The following is a 24602-nucleotide window of genomic DNA, read 5'->3' on the forward strand; positions in this document are numbered from 1 at the left end:
GGATAGGTCCAGTTTGTTGACACTAAAATGACTTGATGTCACTAGGGGGAAGCAGAACCCTATGGAATGTCTCTCATGACTGTGCAGGGGCAAGAGGAGGAACCATTAGATGAGACGAAGTGAAGATGCTGGGATGAGTACGAATGAGCGCTTCTCAACGTGCTTCACAGAAGATATTGTAAAGTGAATTGACTGTATATTTTGTGGCAGCCAATTGCGCCTGGCAGTGTTCCAAAAGCAAGTGTAGATTGAGTAACCAAATTATTATTTTTTTTGAAGAGATTATTAACCCTGGAAAAGCGATCTAACACTCCTTCCTTACTGCTGGGTAAACAGAGGTGTGTGGAATAAAGAAACTTGCCGAATGTTTCGCCCTGCCTGGAAAGCGAGCTCGGGTCGAAGCAGGCACAGGGAGCTATATAAAATAATCACGAATATTATGCTTTGACCAGGGATGTCTCAGTATCATGGGCAGAGCGAAAGCCAGAGTGGAGGGACTTGGTAAAGGAAATAGTGGGAGAGTAAGTCTGTGTTCCAGTACCTAGGAGAGATGGGCAGATTAAAGAGTGATAGCTAGAGGTTTGGGAGGGGTCCAGTGTAGTTATAGGAGTAAAAAAAAAGGGGGGGGGGGGGCGCGGGGTAGTGATGGCAGTTCTGAAAGGGAAGTTCCAGGGAGGAGTGAGAAGTTGATGACTTAGGCTGGTGGGTGGGTGAGAAGAATGGTACATGGGTAGGAGCGATATAGGAATAGGTTCAAGGAAGCAGGTGGTAGGTTTCGTGCGGGGGCTGAGGGGGAAGTGGAAAGAGGGGTAGACATTAACAGAGTCGGTCAGGAGTTAAGGTATTTCACAAGTTTGACATTCTGCTTTCTGAGTGACCCTGACTTCATACAGACTAAATTGTAGACGTGACACAAAGCATTGACAGCTGAAAATGCAGAAATTCAGCCTTGAGACTCTTTCAGGCTTTATTTTGTCAGTCGTACTTTACGTTATCCACCCGCTCTGGTGAAGCTCAGGGAAAAGGGTTATTGAAAGAGCACTTTCACAGGTGTTACATGTCCTCACCTTGAGATGGGGTTTTGACAGAAGTTTCACGAGCTCTCTGATCTCACTGTTCATTGGTGTGCTGTGCAGGTCTTCAGTGAGCTATGAAAGAGATTGAATTGACAAGAGAAAATTTCAGTGTAGTTTTTAACTCGGAGCATCAGTGACATCTGAGAATCTATCTTGTTCAAGGCTATTACTTTCCAGGGTGTTCAAACTAAGGCCAGCATGAAGAATAACAGACCATTAATCACCAGTCTTCTTTTCTGGCCCTCAGTAGACAAGCTCTGGCTAGGCCCCATCAGCTCAGTATAACTCAAGTAATCATATGTGGCAACTCTACAGCCAGATCAACCTCTGATTTATTATAAGGAATGGAGAATCCCAGCACCCATGGTAGTGAAAAAAACCTTTGCATGCAAACAAACCCGTGTTTTACAGAGGCAGGCTCTATCTCCCACACTTGCTTCATGACCTGTTTTCAGTGCGGCGTTCTAAAATTTACACTACTGCATTGCAGACTGCAGCTGTTCTCTGTGCAGATGAGAGTCGATATGGTGCCACCCACTGATCTTGATTAAACATTGCAAGTCTGGAGAAGTGGAATGTGTCCATGCTGCACAGGAACAGTAAATGCCTGTCTTCCTTCTGCACTGGTTTGAAACCACCGAAGAAACATATCTAGGTTTTGTTTTTAATAATAATAAACTTTGCATTTGATATCGCCCCTTATTACATTGCTGCAAAGTATCAAAGTGCTTCACGGAATATACTGTAAAGTGAATTGACTGTATATTGTTGTTAACTATCTACTCAAGAAATTATCAACTGATGTTAATATCTCCACACGATGAATACCAACACTCTAGACTTCAACACTGCCTGACCTAATCCTATGGGTAAGGTGCAAATTGCAATAAGTGTAAATTGGTTAAATTATACAAAGGAAGTTGGTGCTTTTAAGAATAAGGCACATTAGCCAAAAGTTCAAGTACACCAATTATTTTAGTCACCTGGCTGTCCGAAACATGCGGAACCCATCCGAGTGCTTAAGAGTTTCCAAATCATACAGAGTTCCAACACATATGTATACCACTTGGTAGCACATGGAAATTTCTCCGTGTCTGGAATGGAATACACACTCACTCCCTGGAGAGACACACCCTGCTTATCTATTTCTGGATAGCATTAGGCAGATTCGTAGAGCCCAGGCTTGGGAACTCCTAAATGTGCCTTTTGCATACTGCCAGAGTTTAACCAGCTAAAATTTCCCACTGAAACCACTGTCTGGCAAGCTTCCTGTTATTTGTCCTGCTAGGACCACAATACTGGACTCCTGGATGTACAAACATGCGTTCACAAACCAGGACTCTAGATAACGCCTTTCACAGTCTGTCGTTCCAAACCTCAGAGTTTCCTCATCAGCTATTTGACGGATATCTGCAGTCAGTATGTGGGAAGACCTTTAATGCCAATCAGTAGGCTGAAAAGGTACACTATCTTCACAAAAGGTTTTTTTTGTAACTCACTTGCCATTTTCATCATGACTATATCAAGGTACTGAATCATACATTCTACTGTGATTTATTTTATTGCATTGTGCTTTGTAAGAAATGTTTTCCAAGCATTAATTCACACAGCGTTCCTTTAAACCACATTTACACGTTGTTGTATTCTTAGGATAGCTCTAATTCAAAACAAGTACTTATAAAATAACATTTGTAAATTTGGCAGGAAAACAAAAATTTAAAGGTGGAGTAGAGTTTCATAATACATTAAAGGGCTGGAATATTTATACAATTAGGACAAAATACTTGTCACTGTCCCAAAATCTGGCCAATGCATTATGTTTTTTTCATTTCTTCAAACGTGCATAGGTTTCAGATTACTGTCAGTCGAACTAAACATTTCAGTGGATGTTCAATGCAATACTTCTGGCATTGGTTGATATGGCAGGACTATCTGCAAAGACTCCTATTCTCTCTCACTCACTGCTCATATTTATTTAACCAGAGAGTAATTAGCAACTCGAACAGCTTACCAGGAAGGGTGGTTGGGTGCAGTGCAGGGCACTTAACCCATTAAAAACCATATCTAACTTTGCCAATCTTTCTTCAGAACTTAATTCTTGATGTCAGGAACATTGTTCACCTCAGTACTCCATCAGAGACAGAACATCTCCAATAAATGGGTGACTAGTCACCACACCTAATACAGCAATAACAGCGACTTGTAATCAACTCCTGTCAAGGCTGTTCAATTCCTCATTTGCCGTCTCAGCTGCCCTTAAGTATCACACAATGCAAGCCAATTTGTCGTAGGACAGAACAAATCTTACATGGTTTATTTATAAAGCTTATTATCCATAGAACTCCTTTGAGCTGGTGATAAAGCCTCCCCCCACCTCCCGAAAAACTAGCAAACTTCTACATCCTGGGGATATTTTCATACATCGTCATTAGAAGGGAAACAGATCTTACCATAGAGTGCCTATGCACATCATTTCTGTTCAGAGTGCTTACCAAGTACCAATATTTTTCCTCAAGGACTTTCCAAACATTTGGCCATGCAAATATGAACCAGATATTCCTCGGCCTATGCTAACACGGCTCTTAAAAGGTTTCTTAGGATATGCATAAGTGTGTGGAGATTCCACAAGATTTTTCTTCCTATCCCTGTTGAAAACCTCTCCTCTTCCTCATTGTTGCCACTTAGTGTCTGCACATGTAAGACCAAATAAGTTATGCAGTTCATCATGTTGAATGCTTAGTCTTCCGTAATATGCTGTATTGATGCACAACAAACTGTGCCAGGTTGTGTGCAGAACAGTTTTCAATTACAGTAAGCAATATTTCCACAGCAACGGGTTTAAAATTATAACCTACTATTTATTTAAGACATCAAGAACTTTTGCAAGGGAATGTTAGCAGCAAAAAAAATTACTTCTTAGCAACATATACGTGACCAAGCTCAAGGTTTCTATGAAACTTGGCCTCAAGTTATTTTTAAATTACTTTTAAATTAATTATTTTCTCCCAAACTTTCTTTTTGAGCTCTCTTGAAAAGAATAAAATCCACAGATCATCAAATCCATCTATCCTTTCCTAGCTGCCTAAAAAAACATAATGAATTATGCTGGCATGAACACAACTTTAACAAGAGACCAAGATTTAAATCATGCCGATACTTTTTGTTAGGTAAGCGTATCAAGGGATATGGGGCAAGGGCGGGTAATTGGAGTTGAGGTACAGATCAGCCATGGTCTTATAGAATGGCAGAACAGGCTTGAGGGGCTGAATGGCCTACTCCTGTTCCTGTGTTTCTACTTGACACTTAAGAGTGCTCTGGATTGTTAAATCAACGTAACTGGGTATAAACTAAGTTCATGCAATTTCACTAAATCATTTCTCAAACTGCAAGGGCAATTTATTAAGAAAAACAATAATAAATCAAATTGTAGAACACAGAAGTTTTACTGTAGCCATTTCTTATGCCCCATTTCTTTCACTCGTCCGTCTGTCATTTCACCCAAAGTGACGCTTTGTATTTTTATTGGGTCTTTTGCATTCCTTGTGCTTTTATATTGCCTGAAGCGTGTGTTATTTGAAAACTCCTCTCTTTTTTCTCCATTACGGGTCTAATCTGCTTTTTACATCAAAACAGCATTATTTTAGCAAGGAGAAGAAACACGGGATTGTTTTTGGAAATAAAGAAACCCAAGGAGATATTCAAAGCTTCTTTAGAAGAAAAAAATGTTTTGTTGGTGTGGGGGGGAGATGAAGGGACTCAAGCTGACTTCACCAGTTCCAAGCAAGTACTCAGGATGCATTCGCACCAAATGATCTCATCACCAGGATGAAAGAGACTTACATCATCTGCCAAAATGGCTGCGTCCTGAAGAATGGGCGCCGGGCTCTGCCTCTCGTATTGCTGAAGCTTCTCATGGATCTGGAACACAATCAGAGAGCTTAACGTAAATTCTTTACCCAGGAGGAAGCGAGGCAATATAATCTTACTGAACAAATAGAACTACAGCCCCTGTGACAAAAGAAAAAAAAGAATTATGGAAATCTGAAAACGTCAGAAACAAGAAAATGGCAATTCATCACAGATACTGCCAGTGGAAATTGAAGTTAAAAATACATGCATACAAACATCACCTGGAAAATATGTGAAGTATTCAGTGTAATTGCAAATCACCCTCTGGAACTCCATCCTGGAGTCCCTCTGTCTCGCGCCCCTCCTTTGCCTCCTTGAAGGCCCAACTCAAGATCTTCTTTGAGCGTGCCTTCAGTCATCCTCCCACCGCTACCCTGTTGCCCTCCACCCCTCTTGATTCCAACCCCCAGCTCGGGTGCAAATCCATGACTGTCCAGCGTCTTGGAACTCCTGAAGTGAAAGGTGCTATATAAATGAAATTTGTTCTTCCTGTTTTGCAAAACTAAAATTTTTTTTGCCAAATTTATTTTTCAAGCCCCCAATCTAGTAGATTACATCTGTATTATTATTTCATACACATCTGGTTTATTACTTTTTTTAATTTCCTGGGTGATGTAAGCTCAATTTCTTTTTTTCTATTGCTAATATTACAGGTCCAAAATATAAATATACTAAAAGTTTGTTTGCTTGAAGACAAAATTGAATAAAATGAAATTGCCTCACACCACAGCCTATATTTTAGCAGCTGCAGTTGCGAGACACCATGTTATAATTCAATTTAGATTTTATCATTTTTCTACTTTGTGAAGAGCTGAAGTATTTCTTGGCACAACTTTAAGAACAGCTGATCCCTGGGAAGGTCAGACAGCAGCAACTGAAACTGCATCCCTCCATTCCATCACTGTGCATTGGCTCGTGCTTCAACCCAAGCTGTGTCCCATCTGGAGCTGCACTTCCTCTGTGACAGACTCTTTTCAGCCGCCTGACTGTGTTACTCCTTAACAGATACAGTCTATTCATATTCAACATAAATCAGCTGCTCCTATGGAGCTTCTGACAACTGTTTGACATGCACATATGAAATAGTAACCACAGATAGCATTTCTACACATTTCAGTCAGTATTTTGGCACTAAATCTTTGATGCGCAGATAGCAGATAAACTACTTTTTTAATATAATCTTTTCAAAAAAATCTCATCTCGGGGTTGCTGTGGGTGATACTAGCGAGGGCTTTTTTTTTGTCCGTCCTGAGAGAGTGATAATAATAATAATAATCCTTGCATTTGGTATAGCGCTTTTATATTTTTTATTTTGATAGTGGGCCTTCCTTTTAAACCGCTGCATAGCCCTAAACATTGGATAACTATGTACAGAAAACTGGAAGATGAGTAATCTGTAATGTTTCCTTCCACTGGATAAATATTAATGTCAAAACAACGTAAATAGAAAATGCTTTGTTTTTTTTAAACATGGAGGAAATGTATCTACATTGCTATAGTAGGTGTAGTTTGTATAATGGTGAATTTTAATCTAGAAAATATTTTTTGTAGTAACTACTCAGACAATAACTTCCTTTTTTCACTTAAATTTCAGTACATGTGGCATAATCTTATTCGATTACACAAGAGGCAATATGGTTTGCGTGAACATAAAATATTATATACATTTAAACTCAATTCCATGAATAAACTAGCTTGATAACTCCTTTGTCATAAAATCTCAAGCGAGTTATCTGGCAGACTCGGGAGTGAATTTATTTATCCCCTCTTCCCCTAAAGTACAATATTGGATTTCTGAAGTTTCAGACAAAATTCAAAAAAATTGTTCCTCGATGGAGGAACAATGAGGGCAACAGAGCACTGAGAGGAAGTGGAGAGTGAAATTACAGTGCAAGACATCCTTGATGTGGTTCCAGTTCTAGTTCTCTTCTCCTTAGTCCACTGGTGGCTCATTGCCACTGTCCTTAAGTTACTGGATGTCTGGTTTACAGTGTACAAACACTCTCAGTGGATAGATTTTAGAGGCAGAACTTAGAAACAAAATCCTGAATAGTTTGCCTCTGTTATTTTGGTCATGTATGAAGAATAAAGTTACACTTATATAACAATTGCTGCACTTCAAAATGGAGTACTTCGAGACAAGGTTTGATAAGGAACTATACCAAATAAATTAATACTTGCATTTGATATAGCATCTTATCATATCATTGAGAACTTCACAGAATATATTGTGAAGTGGATTGACTGTGTATTTTGTGGGCGAAACACAGCAGTCATTTGCGCACAGTCTTGTCCCATAAAAGATTGTGGATTGAGTGACCAATTTTTTTTGAGGGATTATTACCCCGAGAAAGCGATCTGCCAAACGACTAACAACCGGGTTCCTACTTCCTACTTGGCAAACAGAGGTGTGTGGTGTAAGGAAACTTGTCTAAGGTTTTGCCCTGTCCGGATCCTCTTGTTTGCAAGGCGAGTACTCTAACCTATACACTACAGGACTCCACCAATATGCTAGTATTACTGCTAATTTTCTTGGTGGCGCTGTGTAACTGTACCCCAACGTATATCAGTTCTTTCAGGAGGGGAAGGAAAAGAAGGGATAAAATTGGAGAAGATTTCAAACTTTCTTTTGTCAAGATGGTTAATTTCATTTCATGGCTATTTGTGGGGCACCGACAGTATTGTGCAATTGGGTTGTCACGTTCACCTACAAATAGTAAATCCACTTCACAGTAAATTACGTGAAGCGCTTTGGGATGTCCCCCCCAAAGTCGAAGGTGCTATACTAAAAGTAATGATTATAATAATAATAAATCCTTCAATCGAAAGCTTCCAAGTAGAAACAGTAGCTCAAATTAAGTGAACTTGTTCAGATAAGTCTTAAAGTAGCTAGCATGTACAACAGCTTTTTTTTTTGTTTTGCATCTTTGAAAAAGGTTTTTTGAATGAACTTATCTGCAGCGGTAATCCTTGCAGTTACATTGCGCCATCACATCATATCATCGAGATGTCTCAAAGTGCTTCACAGATTGTACTGTAAAGTGGTGACCTGAGGTGAATGCGCCAGCCAACTTGCTCACAGGAATGTCCCACAAACAGTCATGAAGTAAATGCTTTTTTGAGACAACACAATGATTTGTGCGATTGTTGGCCAGGGACCGGAAGAAACTCCCCTCTCTTTACGCTGCATTGGATTCAGCAAAGACAATATGGGCTCCAAGACCCTCAAAGGGCTTGAATCTACAAACTTCTGAGCTACCAACTGAGCTAAGCCCTTTCTCTCTACAACCACAGTGAGGAAAGGAAGGGCACCAGCACAACTAGGTTCAGTATAAATGTAACACAAGAAACTTTCAAAAGAAGATCCCTCTGGTTTGTGGTAAGCTCACAGTTTGCCACTACTGGCTAGTAAGTTATTGATAAAACTGTAGTAAATTATTACCACAGAATATAAAGCATAATCATTTGGAAAGATCAGCCGCCCTGTCTCACTCACAGGCTGCCAAAACCCTCATATATGCTTTCATTACATCGAGGCTTGACTATGCAAACTCCTTGCTTCTCAGCCTCCCCAACTCCTCCCTCCATAGGCTGCAGATCATCCAGAACTCTGCAGCCCGTGTTCTCTCCCACACCAGGATCCGTGACCCTATCACCCCCATCCTCACCCAACTCCAATAACTTTCCATCACACAGAGGATACAGTTCAAGATCCTGTTCCTCACCTTCATGGTCTTGCTCCCCACTACCTCTGCGACCTCCTAACCCCCTACCATCCTGCTCGCTCCCTCTGCTCAGCGGGCTCCAGCCTGATTCACGTCGCCCACCTCGCTCGCCCCACTATTGGCAGGCGGGCCTTCTGCCACTCTGCCCCACTCTCTGGAACGCCATCCCGCAGTCCCTACGCCTCGTCCCCTCCCTTGCCTCCTGCAAGACCCATCTCAAGACCTTCCTCTTTGACTGTGCTTTTGATCTCCCTGCTTCCCCCCCTGCCCTCCACTCTCCCTGATCCCGACCCCCAGTTCGGGTCCAAAACTTTGTCTGTCCAGAGCTTTGGGACATCCTCTCGATGTGAAAGGTGCTATACAAATGTAATTTGACTGTTGTTGCTGTTGAAACCCACTTCTTCCAGAGACATTGCAAAACTTCCCGAATCACTGACTCGGGGGAAAGGTAAACAGGAACTGGAGATTGTTCCAGAAATGCAGACAATAACACCTCCCCCCTCTCAAAATATTCATCCATCTCTACTAAACAAACCTAACCTCCTTTTCTTCCACAGAGACCAGTCCTACCGACAAAAGCAATTTCTGTTGAAGATTAAATATGCCCTGTGGAATATTCAATTCATGCTTCTCTTATTCCCCAGTACTGATCTCAACCAAATGCTTCTCCATTTTTTTTCAGTGGAGTTCATCAGCAATTGCATCAGCTATGGTTGCTAATTGCCTGTTGCCAGAATGACTAGACTACACTTTTAATGAGGATTTTGATCCAACAAGTTGCATTTACATAGCACCCGTCAGTGGGTAGGGTAGCATCTCAGATCCTGCAATGTCCTGTTCAATACAACAACAACAACAACAACAAGATTCCATTTATAGAGCGCCTTTCACGTTGGGAGGATGTCCCAAGGCGCTGGACAGTTGGGTCAGGACCCGAGCAGGGGGTAAAATGGTCAGGATGAGGGGAGGGAAGGGAGGGTGCGAGGAGGGGGGAAATGGTCAGGGTGAGGGGAGGGAAGGGAGGGAGCGAGGAGGGGGTAGAGTCGAGAGGGGAGCTGAAGGCTCGGTCAAAGAGAAAGGTCTTGAGACTGGCCTTGAAGGAGGAAAGGGAGGAGGCGGCGAAGGCACTGGGGGATGGAGTTCCAGAGCCTCGGGGCTGAGAGGCTGAAGGCCCGACCACCGATGGTAGAGCAGTTGGGGCGGGGGATGTGGAGCAGAACGGAGCCAGAGGAACGGAGGGTACGGGCAGGTAGGTAGGGGGATAGTAGGTTGGAGAGGTAGGAGGGAGCGAGGCCGTGAATGGCCTTGTAGGTGAGGATGAGGATCTTGAATTCGATCCTCTGGGGGATGGGGAGCCAGTGGAGGCGAGCGAGGGTGGGAGTGATGTGGTCCCGAAGCCTGGTGCGGGACAGTACACGAGCTGCAGAGTTCTGAATGACCTGCAGCTTGTGGAGGGAGGTGCCGGGAAGGCCAAAGAGGAGAGAGTTCCCATAGTCCAGCCTTGAGGTGATAAAGGCGTGGACCAGAGTTTCAGCAGCGTGAGGGGTGAGGGAGTGCCGTAGTCTGGCGATGTTTCGGAAGTGATGGAAGGCGGTGCCAGTTGTGGTGCGGATATGAGGAAGAAAGGACAGCTCAGGGTTGAACAGAACGCCGAGGTTCCTGACTGGCTTTGAGAGGTGGAGAGTGCAGCCTTGGATGCTGATGCTGTCAGCGCCTGAGGTGCGGAGGCGCTGACGTGAGCCAATCAGGAGGGCCTCAGTTTTGCGCACGTTGAGCTGAAGAAAGTTGTCTCTCGTCCAGGACTCAATGTCGGACAGGCAGCTGTCAGGACATCGGTGGTCGTGGAGTTGAGGGTAGAGGAGGAAAGGTAGAGTTGAGTTTCATCCACATACATGTGGAAGTTAACCCCATGTCTGCGGATGATGTCACCAAGGGGGAGCATATAGAGGGTGAAGAGGAGGGGAGCCCTGAGGGTTAGGGTTATGGGATGACAATGCATTACAGTTCTCCTTCAGGATCCCAAGCCTCTAAATATGTGGAGAAGTTTCCTTCAGCTCATTTGGAATGTCCTGGACCAAATAGTGAGGTGGATTTGTGGTAAGCAAAGGAAGTGGCTGCAGAGAGGAAGGACACGGACCAACCGGCACCAAAGGCCCTCAAAAGGACCTGGATTAAGAGGCTGATATTGAGCAAGCCTGATACATGGCACTGGATTTGAACTTCTAGTTTATCAAGGTGGCTGGAACGTTACAACAACAACTTACATTTCTTGAAGCCAGGGGAACAATGCAAAATAAATGCTGCGCTGTCAATGCCTGAAACAATGCTCACCTTATATTAAATAATAATAATCCTTGCATTTGATATAGCGTTTTATCACATTGTTGAGACATCTCAAAAGGCTTCACAGGATACACTGTCGGACACACAAATCAAACGCAGGACTAGACCTAACCAAATTAGGTAGCTGCACCACTTAACCAAAAGTGATCTTGGGTTATCAACACTATTTTAGCATGCGTCATTGAGAAACGCTGGATTAGAGCAATGATTTGTTTCATATCTAGCTGCCGGAAAGCCTGGAATTAGATTGTAACACCCACCTCAATCCAATTTTATAGATTTGTTAAAGCATATATCTGCGGTTAATGTTGACTTGAACCATCCAAGGTTTATGTCCTAATGTAAAACTCAACATCTTTCCCAACGTTTCCTCCTTAGGTTTTCCTGATTAGATTTGCTGCAGGAAGATATGTGCCCACAAATAGGCCTGATTTTAGCTATTAATCAGCTTCTCACAGGTCAAAATCTTTTTACCTTGACCGTTTAACTTTGGAAACAGCGAGGCAATGCATAATGCAAAGGTTTGTTCCAACATAATGTTATAAGAAAGGCATTCTTGTGGTCGACGCAGATCTGAGAACCAGACACAAGCATAAATCAACTGCAAAATGCAATCAAGGTTCAAAACCTACTTGAGATGCAAATATATAAATAATTTCAGTGCAGATGCTGAAACAAACAGCACTGCCAACTAAAATGTTTTCCTCATGTGAGCAGTACATTGGACAATGAAGTCAATGTTGCAAAAATGGAATCTAATATAAAGACGTGATGTGCGCTTATGTTTACATAAAGTGTTAAAAGTTCAGATATTGTCAACCTGGCTCAGTTGGTAGCGTTCTTGCCTTTAAGTTAGAAGATTGTGGTTCAAGTTCCAAGTTGGAGCTTTTTGAGTTCCTAGTCTGGGAATGACACCCCAAAGCAGTGCTGTGGGAATGCATTATTGTCAGAGGTGCCATCCTTCAGAAGAAATATTAAACAGAGGTCCTGTCTGCCTGTTCCAGTGGACGTTAAAGATCCCAAGGCACTAATTGAAAAAGTTTTTTCTGGTGTCCTGGCTAATAGTCTCACTCATAGCACTTCACAAGATTTATTGTAAAATGCAGTGATTGTGTATTGGTAGGCAAATGTTATTATAGCTTGTGCCTTTAATTTGGAAATAATGGACAGTGACCTTTGTCACATCGATAACCAAGGCAGGAAATTTGTGCTAGTAATGTCCCACAAACTGAAGTCTAGATTGGAACCCTTGTCTAATGATAAGGTCAACGACAAACATCCACATCAATTTGGAAATTTTCCATGTTCCCTCTATTGCTGAAGGTCAATTTCTTCAGGTGGTTTCAATCAACAACGCATACATTTAATATAGTGTCTTACGTTTAAAATTTTTAAAATCTCTTTAAATAATGGATAGTCACCGTTGCCAAGTAGGCAAACGAGGCAGCAATTCGGAATCAGAAACTGTAATAAGGTAGTCATATTCATTCTTCTGCTTGATGTTGGATAAGAGGAATATTGGCAAACACAACACAGAGCTCTTCATATACTTCCACAGGATCCTTAAAGACTGCTTGAATGTGCAGACAGGATCTTACTTTAACATCCATTCTGAAGGACAGCACAACCAACAATGCAGCACTTTGTAAGGACTGCACTGAAACATGAGCCTACAATAAGAGATCAAATCTCAAAACGCATGACCATCTGACCCCAAGATGAGAATTCCACAAGCTGAGCACGCTGGCATGCAGCTACCCACTCAGATCTCCACCACCTCCAGCAATAATTTTCGTCAACATTAGTGTCAGCCTGGCTCAGTTGGAAACATTCTCGTCTGAAGTTTTCAAGTCAAAAGTGTGAGTTCAGGTTCCAATTCAGGACTCTGAATTCATATAGTCTCAGCTGACACTCCAGTGCAGTACTGGAGATGTGCTCCAATGTTAGAGGTACCATCCTTCAGATGAGACAAACTGAGGTCTGGTCAGCCTGGTCAAGTGGGCATTAAATATCCCATGGCACTACTTGAAAAAAAGTTTTTCCCGGTTCTGGCCAATGATGCCCCAGATAAAATTAGTTGTTTACTCCATTGCTGTTTGGAGTGCACAAATTGGCTGCGGCATACATCTACAAAATGCAGTCACTATACTTTACAACATATCCTGTCAAGGGCTTTGAGATGTCTTCCTGGCGTGTAAGGCACTCTGTCAGAAGTAAGGATTCATTTATATGTTTGATTTCACCCAATGGTGTCGCTGGAAAGTAGATTAAAATGGTACAAAGAAATCAAGCTTTAAAAATGAATCCAGTGTCATATATTCCAGTCAAGAAATCAAACCCAAAACACAAATATAATCAGGAGAATATAAAACCAAGTCACATTCAGGTCCACGAACAATGATGAGAAGAGATACCACCATATATAATTACTAAAGATGGGTCAACTTAAAATCGACTGCAGCATACTTCCATTCAAATTGCGCCCGAGATTTAAGTGCTATTTAAGAGCTCCAGCAAGATCATCTGAGTGCATAAGCACTGGCATCAGGCAATGCAAGGAAAATGGGCATTAATCGTCAAAGGTTTCAATAAGTCAACATACATATGGCGAAGTGACTAATAACAGCTTATATAGTCATATTGTATTTCTGCACAAAAGAGAAACACATGAGTATGCAAAGATACTGTTTAATGTTCTGCTAGACAGATTATTTTGACCTTTTTTTTCCATTGTTTCCATCTGTGTTTGGCGAAGAATATCCAGTTTCTTTGTCGATGAGACGATTATTGTTGATCCTGAACACCTCACTATAAATAAACAGTTTGAAGATGAAATTACCATATCCATTCATGTCACTTGCAAAATGTGGAACTCACAAATATGCTCCAATTAAAAAATGTATTTATTTTAATTTTGGATATCAAGCATTTCAATATCTAAATTGAAACATACTATTGCAAAAATGCCAATTTCCATTGGCCAGGCTTTCTTATACCAAATTTATATTTCTGGAAGCAATGCAACAGGGAAGCCTGATTTCTATTTCCCCTTTGATTTGCTCTCGCCAGGGGCTGTAGAAAGCTCTGCACAGCACTAACCATTTTGTTAATGTTAAAAGCCAACTGCAACACTGGCTCAAAACAGTCCTTAAAGCTGTTGGTCAGTGCAATGGACCATTCAAGAACTTTTATGAGAGCAGCTATAAGTGGAGCCTCAATCCATTTGCACTGCCTGCATTTTATACTGCGGCAAAAATATCGCCACCTCACCAGCCAGACTCCATTAAAAAAAAATCAGTTTGCAATTTCAATCAGAAAGACATAAATTTGCCACGCAAAAACTAACACATGCTATGTGACCTACAGGACAGGACTTTAACTTCTGCAGCTGAGGTGCAAAGGTGGAGTTGGGGGGCAAATATCCTTGAAGATGGTGGACTTACAATCAGCCTGGCTCAGTTGTTAGCAGTTTCCTCAGAAGATTGTGGGTTCAAACCTCACAATGGGACTTTGCCCCCACAGTCGAGCTCCACACTCCAGTGTTGGGATGCATTGCATTGTTGCCTTTTGGAATAGATAAACTGCTTGTTCAGATGGACTTTAAAGATCCCATAAAGAGGAGATTTTCCTTGTGTTTTAGCCAACAATCCCAAAATAAAATTTGTCATTCACTTCATGACCATTTGTGAGACTTTGTCAGGCACAAATTGACTTTCGTTTGCTTTCATTTTCGTTTGCCTACAAATACAGTCACTACACTTCACTTTTTCATAATAAAACCCTGTGAAATACTTTGAGATGTCTCCATGATGTGATAAGGTGCTTTACCAAAAGCAAGAATTATTACATCTTCCACTCTGGAAGAAGAATGTGAAACGAGCCAAAAGAGCTTTGCCAACATCTCATAGATGGAGCGTTTTCCATGACGATTCAGTATGACCTTCTCAGAAAATGCAGAGTGTATAAACTAGGCATGAAAGGTCACTTTTCATTTGACATTCTAGTGAGTTTGACTGAAGTATTAAGTTGCTGTATCGGTTTGCAACAGCAATTTAAATCAACATTCTCTGAGCGGCGGCCCTTTTCATTGCTGACTAAAAGTCACAATACTGTACTTTGCAGGAATCAGCCACTGCTCGGGACGCACTACGGTGGAGCTACAGCGCTTCTCTGCTATGAAAGTTGTAGTTTAAATCAAAACCTATTTTGTTCAGTAATTAGCATGATACCTGCCCCTCAAATTTTGCTGATACAGTTGCCTTTATAACACTTTTTTTTCAGTTCTTTACAAGATATTTTGGAAGCTTTCAGCTTTCCAAAGTACTGTTGTGGAGTGAAATGGAATGCATTAAGAAACTGCATGGCATGATATCAGGACAACTGATATTATCGGGACTGCTGACATATTGAACAAGTCGAAAGAAATTACAGCATAACAAATCTGAATGGCAATATTCAGGCATCAACTCTTCACCCAGTTTCTTTTGCTGATACCTAAATGACTATCAATACTGTATCTCAGAAGGAAGATATCAGGCAGCCAGTAGTCGGGGTGCAAAGCACGGCCAAACAAACATTGACTGCACACATGGTTAAAAGAGAATAAAGTTGAGGGGTAGGAGAAAAGAGTGGGATATTGAGAAAAGGGATAGGGTCTGTGATAGGTACTTGGGTGGAGTACAAACACCACCTGGAATGGATCTGCTGAATCTGAGCTCTAACATCTATGAACCTACCTCTGAAGTAAGTACTCTGAGACAGCATCCCACGTGAAAGACTATATAAATGCAAGTTATTGTTGTTACCAGATCCACTGAGGTTCCTTCAGGGCAGTTTTTCCACAACAAAAATCCTTTGACCTTGGCCCCAGCTCAAGTTGGGGAAATGTTTCTCATTTGCCTGGGCTTTTTAGGCTTGTGCAACTTTTATTGTTTAGTTATTTTTGTCAGGTACAGTCAGCTTGTCACATCCAATACTTTACAGGCCCTATCTGGGTCAGATAATGGCATGTGCGGAACAGAGGCAAACATCTTGCTCAGTCAGCAGACAGCAGGGGGGCACATCTCCTCATGGTTGTTAAAAGGGCAATATTATTGTTCGAACAGAGGGGCAGGCAATAATTCTGCCTGTCTACTCTGTCTACAGAGGTTTACAAAACAATATTTTTTTNGTCAGACAGTGTCTGACACATGCATCCTACCTACACATGGAAATCCCAGAGATAGACTGTTGGAATAGAATGCACACTCTGTCTCTGGAGGGACGTATCCTACTTACCTAATTCCGGAAAATATCAGGTAAAGGTTAGCAAGAGCCAAGGCTTGGGAATCCCAGAGTGTGTGTTGTGGGTAACTGCTGGAGTCTAACCAGTTAAAAACGCATGGCTTGCCATTGATATTGTTGCTTGTCCACCTAGGACCACCCTACCCATTAGGGCTTTGGTTTGCAGGGTTAACAGGAGCTGAGTGGGATGACTACCTGTCCCCAGTCACTTGTCTGCCCTTCCAGGTCCGGCTAATGAGCCAGACTGGCTGTGCTGTCATCAGCACTGCCCTGGATTACTGCAGAACCGACTGGCTCAGGAACCAGACTACCGCGAGCACCAAAGCAATAATATGGAAGCTAACCACAGAGGGGAACCCATTGTTAAAAGTATATGAGTATTAAATAATGAAAAGTATGGTTTAAAACATGAAGATGTGATAAGGCACTATATCAAATCCAAGGATTATTATTATTTATTATTATAAGTACCCTAACTGACCATTTAAAAATATGCAGTGGTATGAGAAATCGAAAGCAAATAGGTTAACCTGAAAAACATGTGCATCGCCAAACAGAATTTGCTGTTTATACACTGCAGTGGCTGATCCCAAGTATTTGGCACACAAATGTTGATAACTGCCATATGCACCATTGGGTGTTTCTTTTTGTCAGATTATCATAATTTTTTTCATTACTGTTATTAAATTTTTTTATTCTGCAGTCTCATAAAGACTTCAACATTTATGAGCAGTTGTGTAATTTATAGTGTGAGTCTGATAAAAACCAACTGAATCTTTCATTCAGAACTACTGTATTAGTCAAATGGCTACAGAACAAATCACAACTAACATACCCTTTGATGAAATGAGTGCTTCACATATGGTAACCTATATGAATGTTTAATCCTTCAAAATAAATATATTGATATTGAACCTCAATACATCATAAATAAAACAGATATATATCTCGTAGGGAGTTACAAGGCAGTAAAGCAATCATTAGGTTTAAGTGATCAACCTCAACTGAACCAAGAAAATAGCTTGAAGGTTTCAGCTTCATTCCAGATGTTTTTACTGTGCAATTTTTCAAACGTACACACAGGACGTTCTCTTTGGTAGTTATTAATACAAGCAAGTACTCAACAAGCAAAGGAATGCTCAACTTACTAGAACAAATGCATCATTAGGGCATGACGATCATAAATTGTTCTTCGGTTTATGGATATGCAATCCTTGTTTGGATGGCAATTATTAGGTAAAGGGACAAGAAAAAAAACACAGCTGCTCTATAGTGACTGAAGTAGCAAGAAAAATTACCAGTCCAATGAGAGATTTGGGAGGTCAGCCGAGCTCACCTGGTTGCACTCTCACCTCTGAGTTTGAAGGTTCTGTGTTCAAGCCCCATGTTGGGGCTGTTTATGGAACATTTGTGCATAAATACAGTCACTACATTTCACAGTGAATCCTGCTTTTCAGACATCTTCTTGATGCGAAAGGTGCTACGCAAATTTACATGGTAGTTTGCGAAACTCCTTTCTTATCTAGTGGTCAGGAAGGCAACAGTGGAATTTGTTCTGAGAGTTACTTAAATTTAGAGAACGTTTCAGGGGGGACAGAGGGACAGGAAAAAAAACCAAAGTATGTGTGTTTTTTAAAAAAAAGTCTTAACTGGTTTTAATATTGCAAGATGAAGTGGAATGTAACAGATTTCACAGTTCAAAAACTTAAGTCTTTTAAGGACAAGATAGATATTTTTCAAAACAATTTTAGGTTTTCCCGAATAATTTATAGGCAGATGGAATGCCAAATGTTAAGTGTGACTGGAGAACTCATCAAACAAACAGGAATGGTTCTCTCACATCTTCAAACTGATGATTTTCACTGATGGACATTGAAAGACTTCCTGATATCTAGGTGGTTTCACCTTGACTGGGCTTGCAGAGTGTAACTTGTTGATACTACTGTATTGCGAAAGTGGGGGATTGGTTTATTTGCGCAGTAAATGGTTACTTGACCTATAGAATATATCTATATATAGACCTATATCCTGACTACAACTACTGTGCTTAGTAGTAATCTTTGCATTTAATAAAGTGCCTTATCACATTGAAATATTTCAAAGCACTTCAGAGATTTACTGCAAAGCTTTGTTTCTATGTATCTGCAATTAGACGTAGAGGCCAATAAGCACACAACAATGTCCCACAAACAGCTATGAAGTGAATGACCATTTGGAGGATTCTTGATCAGAAGTTAAAAATGATTAACCAACTATGTACCGACAGTGAGAAGTGCCAGCAACAATCCCATAAATTCTCTCACTAATAAATCCACACAAAACTGAGAATCGGGTGGATCAGCATATACAGGCTGCCTTAGGTAGGAAGTGTACAATAATATAATAATAATCCTTGCATATGATATAGAAATATAGAACCTTATCACATCAAGATGTCTCAAAGCTCTTCACAGGAATTACTGTAAATTGTACTGACTGTGTATTTGTAGGCTAAATAAGCACAGTGCTCAGATCCCTGACAAAAGCAGAAAGTAAACTTATTAAGTAGCTTTTAAATAGGTTTATTAGTTTGCCTTTCTTGCTTTTTGTAAAGGGATAAACTCTACAGTTGACCAAAATATGTAACAGTACAATCAGCCTCAAGAGACGATTGGGATGCATGAAGTACATCATTGCCCACATTTGGATCTTGCCCTTTCAGCATAGAGATGAATTTGTCAAAAGTGTAAGGATGCACAGGTTACATTTATAGCAGATCATTTCCATTATCGAGGCCTGCACGGCCTTCATGCGCCGTCTTGAAGTTCATTCCAGTTGAAACACAAACCAGTACCAACGAGATGGTTCAAATGGCCTCCTTCTCTGCTGTAAACAATTCATTTTAATGACCATAGATATGGGAATGCTTGCCCTGAACTCCAGGACTTGAAATCATTTCAGGGTCAGGGAGTCCAACGTGGTTTGACAATTTTCTTTCTGAAACCAACAGCTGTTGGTGCAGAAACAGAAGTAGTCACCATTTTTACTGGCTAACTTTCTAACCTTGCAAGTCTCTAGTGTACACTGTATGTTGGCAGCATTAAAAATATTCTTTCCGTCGCCAGTGACTTCGTAAGAAGGGGACATGTGGCTATGTCATTTGGAACAATTCGGCGTGAAAGAAGTTGTGGAGGGAAATAACAGGACCCTGCGGCTAGCTATGTTCCTGTGGACCATTTTTGGGGTAAGTCCAAATGGATAGCACAAAAAAAATCAACTTCAATGTAAGACTGAAAGATTGGTTACATTTATAGCACAGTTAACCTGTCCCTTTTCCCCTCAAACCCACTGACATCACTTGACCTCTCCTAACCCATCCTTGATCCTTCTAACCTTGCAAATTACCAGTATATTTCAAACTTACCCTTTATTTCTGAAGTACTGAAATGTGTTGTTGCCAACCAACTTAGCTCACACCTCTCCCTCCACTTCCTACTCAAGCCCCTCCAATCCAGCTTCCACCCTGCCCGCAGCACAGAGACAGTGCTCGTCAAAGTCCCAAATGACATCCTCTCTATCTGTGACCAGAGCTCCCTCTGCCTCCTTGTCCTCCTGGACCTCTCCATTGCCTTCGACATCATCAATCACACCATCCTCCTCCACTGCCTCTCCTCCCTCATCCACCTCAGTGGGAGCACACTCTCCTGATTCGAATCCTATTTAACAAACCACTGACATTTCATTTCTTTCCTCCCACTTACGCCAGGTCACCAATTCCATCCTTGGCCCCTTCTTTTCCTCATTTACACACTCCCTCTCGGTGATGTCATCCGGTCAACTTCTACTTGAATGGATGACATCCAAATCTACTTCTGCTCCAGCTGTGACTCCAGGTATACCAATGTTCTGTAGCTTGCTTATCATACATCAAGACATGAGCCCCAACTTCATGCAGCTAAATGTTGACAAGATGGAAGCCGTACTCCTTGGCTCCCATCAACATCTTCTCACCTACAGTGCTGACCTCCCCAGCCAAACCCTCAGACTTACTAAGCCTGTGTGTAAGCTTGGTGGCAGGTTTCATCCCCCAACTGTCCTTTCTACCCCAAATCCAGCCCGCTTTCCTCCACCTCCACCACATTGCCTGCTTCACATCCAACGCAGCCAAAACCCCTATACGCTCATTCGTTACCTCCTGCCTAAATTATTCCATTACCCTCCTTGATGATCTTCCCAGTTCCCTATCACAGACTGGATCGATTTCAAGAATCCTCACACTCGTTTCCAAATCACTTCATACCCTGGCACCTCCCTACCTCTCCCAACTGCTTATTCCCCACTCCACTACCCACCTGAAAAACTCAGAAAAGCGCTTTGGGCATCCTTGCAATATGAAAGGTACTATATAAGTGTAAGTTGTATTGTTCAGTAACCCAGACATAAGCATGCATACAAACTGCAGTGTGGTAAACGAGAAAGAAATAACTCTGACTTTTATGCCCAAAACGTAGATGCTCCTATGTAATTACAGTCAAGTATAGTGTCTTATTTTGTAGGTAAGAGCAGCAACCATTTTGCACACAGCAAGGTCCTACCCACAACTATGAGATGAATGACCCATATAAACTGGAGGATTGTTGGCCAGGAGAAACCCGTCTTGTTTTAAATAGTGTCAAATGATATTTAACATCCACTCATCACTCTTAACCCATACTGACCTAAAATAAGGAGGTGAAACTAAGCATGCCAATGAGCACATCCCCTTAAGCTAGGGGAAGAAAAAAAGATAAGTGAATTAATTGCCTGGAGGTAAAAATATGCCATTAACTGCTTGTATGATAGTAAATGACATTTAATAGCTCTATTTGCTTCTCTTCCCATGGGTACACTCTTCAGTAACAGCTCACTGCTTCACCCATTTTCATTTTGTATCCAATGACTCTTTATAGTCCTGATGGGACTTGCTCAGCATCATATCACAGGGTCAATTATCGTAAATCAGCAGAACGACATCTCCAGCAGACCCTCACTGAAAGGATTAAATACAAGTAGGTCCACAGGATACACTAAACCCCAATCTGCCCAATTAGGTAAGGAACAGTAGGTTGGCATTCAATGTGAATCAATGTTCTTGTTCCATATTTTACAGCACTGCTCCAAAGCAGCCACTCTCATAAGCAAATTTAATGTTTAAAGAAGTCACTGCTGTGTGCAATTGATTGCTGCTTTTCGCCAACAAATATACAGTCAATTTATTCTACAGTATATTCTGTGAAGTGCTTTGAGACGTCTAAAAGACGTGAAAAACGCTATATGAAATGCAAGGGTTATTATATCATTATGCAATATTAAGTGACTTTGCTTTAAACAATGACGTAAACCAACAATCCAGAAACTCCTTCCCATCTTTAGAAAAAGTCTGTGTTTGAGGGGGAAATTAGTCAATCCTGTGAGAATCACACCTGAAGACAAACCAATAGACAAACCTGAGGGAAAAAGTAATTTTTTGAAAATAGTTTACACAATATTCTAATATCTGCCTCAGCTGGTAGCACTCTCGCCTCAGAGTCGGAAATCTGTGGGTTCACGTTAGGGTTTTGAACTCAGTTGGCACTCCAATGCAGTGCTGATGGCACCACTGCATTGTTGTCTGTCTGTCTGCCAAACAGACATTAAAGACATGAAGCTATTCAAATAGAAATTTCTCTCGGTGTCCTGGCCAACAATAGCCCAGAGAAAATTGGTCAGTCACTCCATGTTGATTTGTGGGACACTGCTGTGCACATATTTGACTGCTGCATTCACCCACAAAACACAAAGTCTTTCCATTTTACATTATATCCTGGGGAGCACTTTGAGACATCCTTCTTATGTGAAAGTTTCTGTATCAAATGGAAGGAATAAATTGCCTAGAAAACACAGTCACTAAACCTGACAGTAAAATCCAGTGAAGCACTATGAGACATCTCAATAATGCAACATCAAATGCTACATCAAATATGAGGATTTTTTTTCGTGCAAATTGGCTGTCAATTTCACCAACAAAATACACTTTACACTAAATCCTGTGAAGTTCTTTGAGATGACCTCTTGGCATGAAAGGTAGAATATCAAACGCAAGGATTATAAGATTATTTTGCATTTCTTTTGCATGGCAAAGTTCCATTTTAAGTAAGTTTTGTTCTTATTTATTTCATAAGATCAATATTTTCCACTTCTGAATATGTGTGCATTAATATTACTGTGGGGGAGGCTGGACATGATCTGGAGAAAAGCATCTGGTTGAAATTTCATGCGAAGATGAAGCCAGCAGTGAGGACTGGAAGCAAGTTCAGAAGGACACCAACAAATGAGTAGATTGGGCAGAGATATGGTGATGAAATTTAATGCAGAAAAATGTGGGGTTGTACGTTTTGGGAGGAAGACTAAAGAGAGCAAGTCTATGCTAAATGATAAAACTATAAAATGGAAGCACAAGGACATTGAGGTTCACATAAACGATTAAAGCTGAGAAGCCAAGTGGACCCGGCTGTGAATAAACCTGATAGCAATCTTGGTTTTATAAATAGGGGCATAGAATATAAAACCAAAGAGGTAATGTAAAACCAGAGTTAGACTGCAGTTAGAGTATTGTGTCAACTTTTGGTTACCATAAGGAAATCATGGCAATAGAGAGGGTGTGAAGGAGATTTCCCAGAACCATACAAGGGATGAATGGTCTGACCTCAGAACAGAAACTGAGGAGTTGGGTTTATTTTTGCTGAAAAAGAGAAGGTTAAAGAGGAATGGGACAAAGGCAAGTAAATTGGACTGAACGGGGGAGGGAGGGAGAGAGAGAGAACGCAGGCACAATAGATCAAATGGTCTTCAGTGCTGTAAATCTCCATTGTTTCCAATTGGTAGAAAAGTATTATGCACTTTAAATACATTTAGCAGATTAAGTGCTAAACTGGTTTACAAAGGGGATGACAGTGGCACTGAAGAATTAATCTCTTCCTTATTCAACAAGTTTATTACAATATAATAATAATAATAATAATCCTTGCATTTTGATATAGCGCTTTTCACGTCGGGAGGACGTCCCAAAGCGCTTCACAGAAGAAACTGTAAAGTGAATTGACTGTATATTTGTGGGCAAACGCGGCAGCCAATTGCGCACAGCAATGTCCCACAAACAGTCGTAGATTGAAAATGACCAATTTATTATTGTTTTTGGTTTTTGGAGGGATTATTATTAGGCTCTGTGTGGAGTAAGGAAACTTGCCCAAGGTTTCGCCCTCTGCCTGGAATTGAACTCAGGTCTCTCGCTTGCAAAGCGAGTGCTCTAACCACTGAGCTACAGGACTCCACGATAGTTAGAAAGATGACCACTGAGCTTGACACATCTCTCTGAGGAATGAGGTTGGCCATGGTTGGCAAGCTCCTTAACCATAAGTCGTGTGACGCACTGTGGAGATCTACATCAAAGACATAAAAGAACAATTCTCTTTGCTATTAAAAACTCCAAATTGCTTTAATGCAAGGATGATATTTGATTGCTTCCAGCAGCATAATAGTCAAATAAGAGCCATTATTAGAGTGAGGAGGGAGAAATTGTGAATGCTTGTCAATTATGGAGAGGCAGTACGCATGGCTGATTTCACAGATCAGGTCGTGTAATTCTATCACTGAGACTTCTGTGCATTAGGGAAAGGAAAAGAAATAAAAACATAATCTAATAAACACAAGAAATAACTCATTAACTTAGTTTCCAATAACAAGATTTATGCGCATATCTGCCCACAACATCATAGAAAATCCACATTTTCTTACTCCCCCAGATCTGCTTTCACCAAGCAATACAAAACCCTAGAGAACGAGGTTCTTCAAAATAAAGTGGTAATAATAATAATAATGCTTGTATTTGATATAGTGCCTTTCATGTCATTGAGAAGTCTCAAAGCACTTCACAGGATATACTGTAAGCGTGTATAATTCTTAGGAGGGCATCTCAAAGTGCTTCATAGGATTTACCATAAAGTGTAAACCGACGGTTTTGTGAGCGAAATGCGGCAGCTAGTTTGACAGAACGTGAATGGTAGACATTCAGGTTTGTTTTAAATCAGAAGAATCAATCTTAGAAAGTCAGTCCAGAAGAAGCTCCCAAAGGATCTAGAATCTGAGCTGAACAGACAGTAAAAGTGCTGACATGACAAGTCTTCAAGTACTAAACCTACACTTCAGCAAAAAAAATGATTAGCGTAATCCTTTAGTTGTAAGAAAAATAATAGTTTCATATTTATATCCT

At 41.1% G+C, this 24602-nt stretch overlaps 1 protein-coding gene across 5 annotated transcripts in view; it reads right to left on the minus strand.

Annotated features, from left to right (window-relative positions):
• Positions 1-24602, minus strand: part of mpp7a (membrane palmitoylated protein 7a) — a 209321-nt gene that overhangs the window by 84575 nt on the left and 100144 nt on the right. For 4 of the 5 annotated variants that reach the window (XM_007905455.2, XM_007905454.2, XM_007905452.2 and 1 more), the window contains exons 4-5: positions 4917-4994; positions 1068-1148 (exon numbers count right to left, since the gene is read on the minus strand). In XM_007905455.2, the coding sequence (XP_007903646.1) occupies positions 1068-1148; positions 4917-4994 (159 nt within the window). Of the gene's footprint in view, positions 1-1067; positions 1149-1474; positions 1565-4916; positions 4995-24602 lie in introns of those variants that run through there. The other variant, XM_042346888.1, reaches the window with a different exon arrangement.

Source organism: Callorhinchus milii, unplaced genomic scaffold (assembly GCF_018977255.1).
Source record: "Callorhinchus milii isolate IMCB2004 unplaced genomic scaffold, IMCB_Cmil_1.0 Scaffold2, whole genome shotgun sequence".
In the NCBI taxonomy this organism is placed as follows: Eukaryota; Metazoa; Chordata; class Chondrichthyes; order Chimaeriformes; family Callorhinchidae; genus Callorhinchus; species Callorhinchus milii.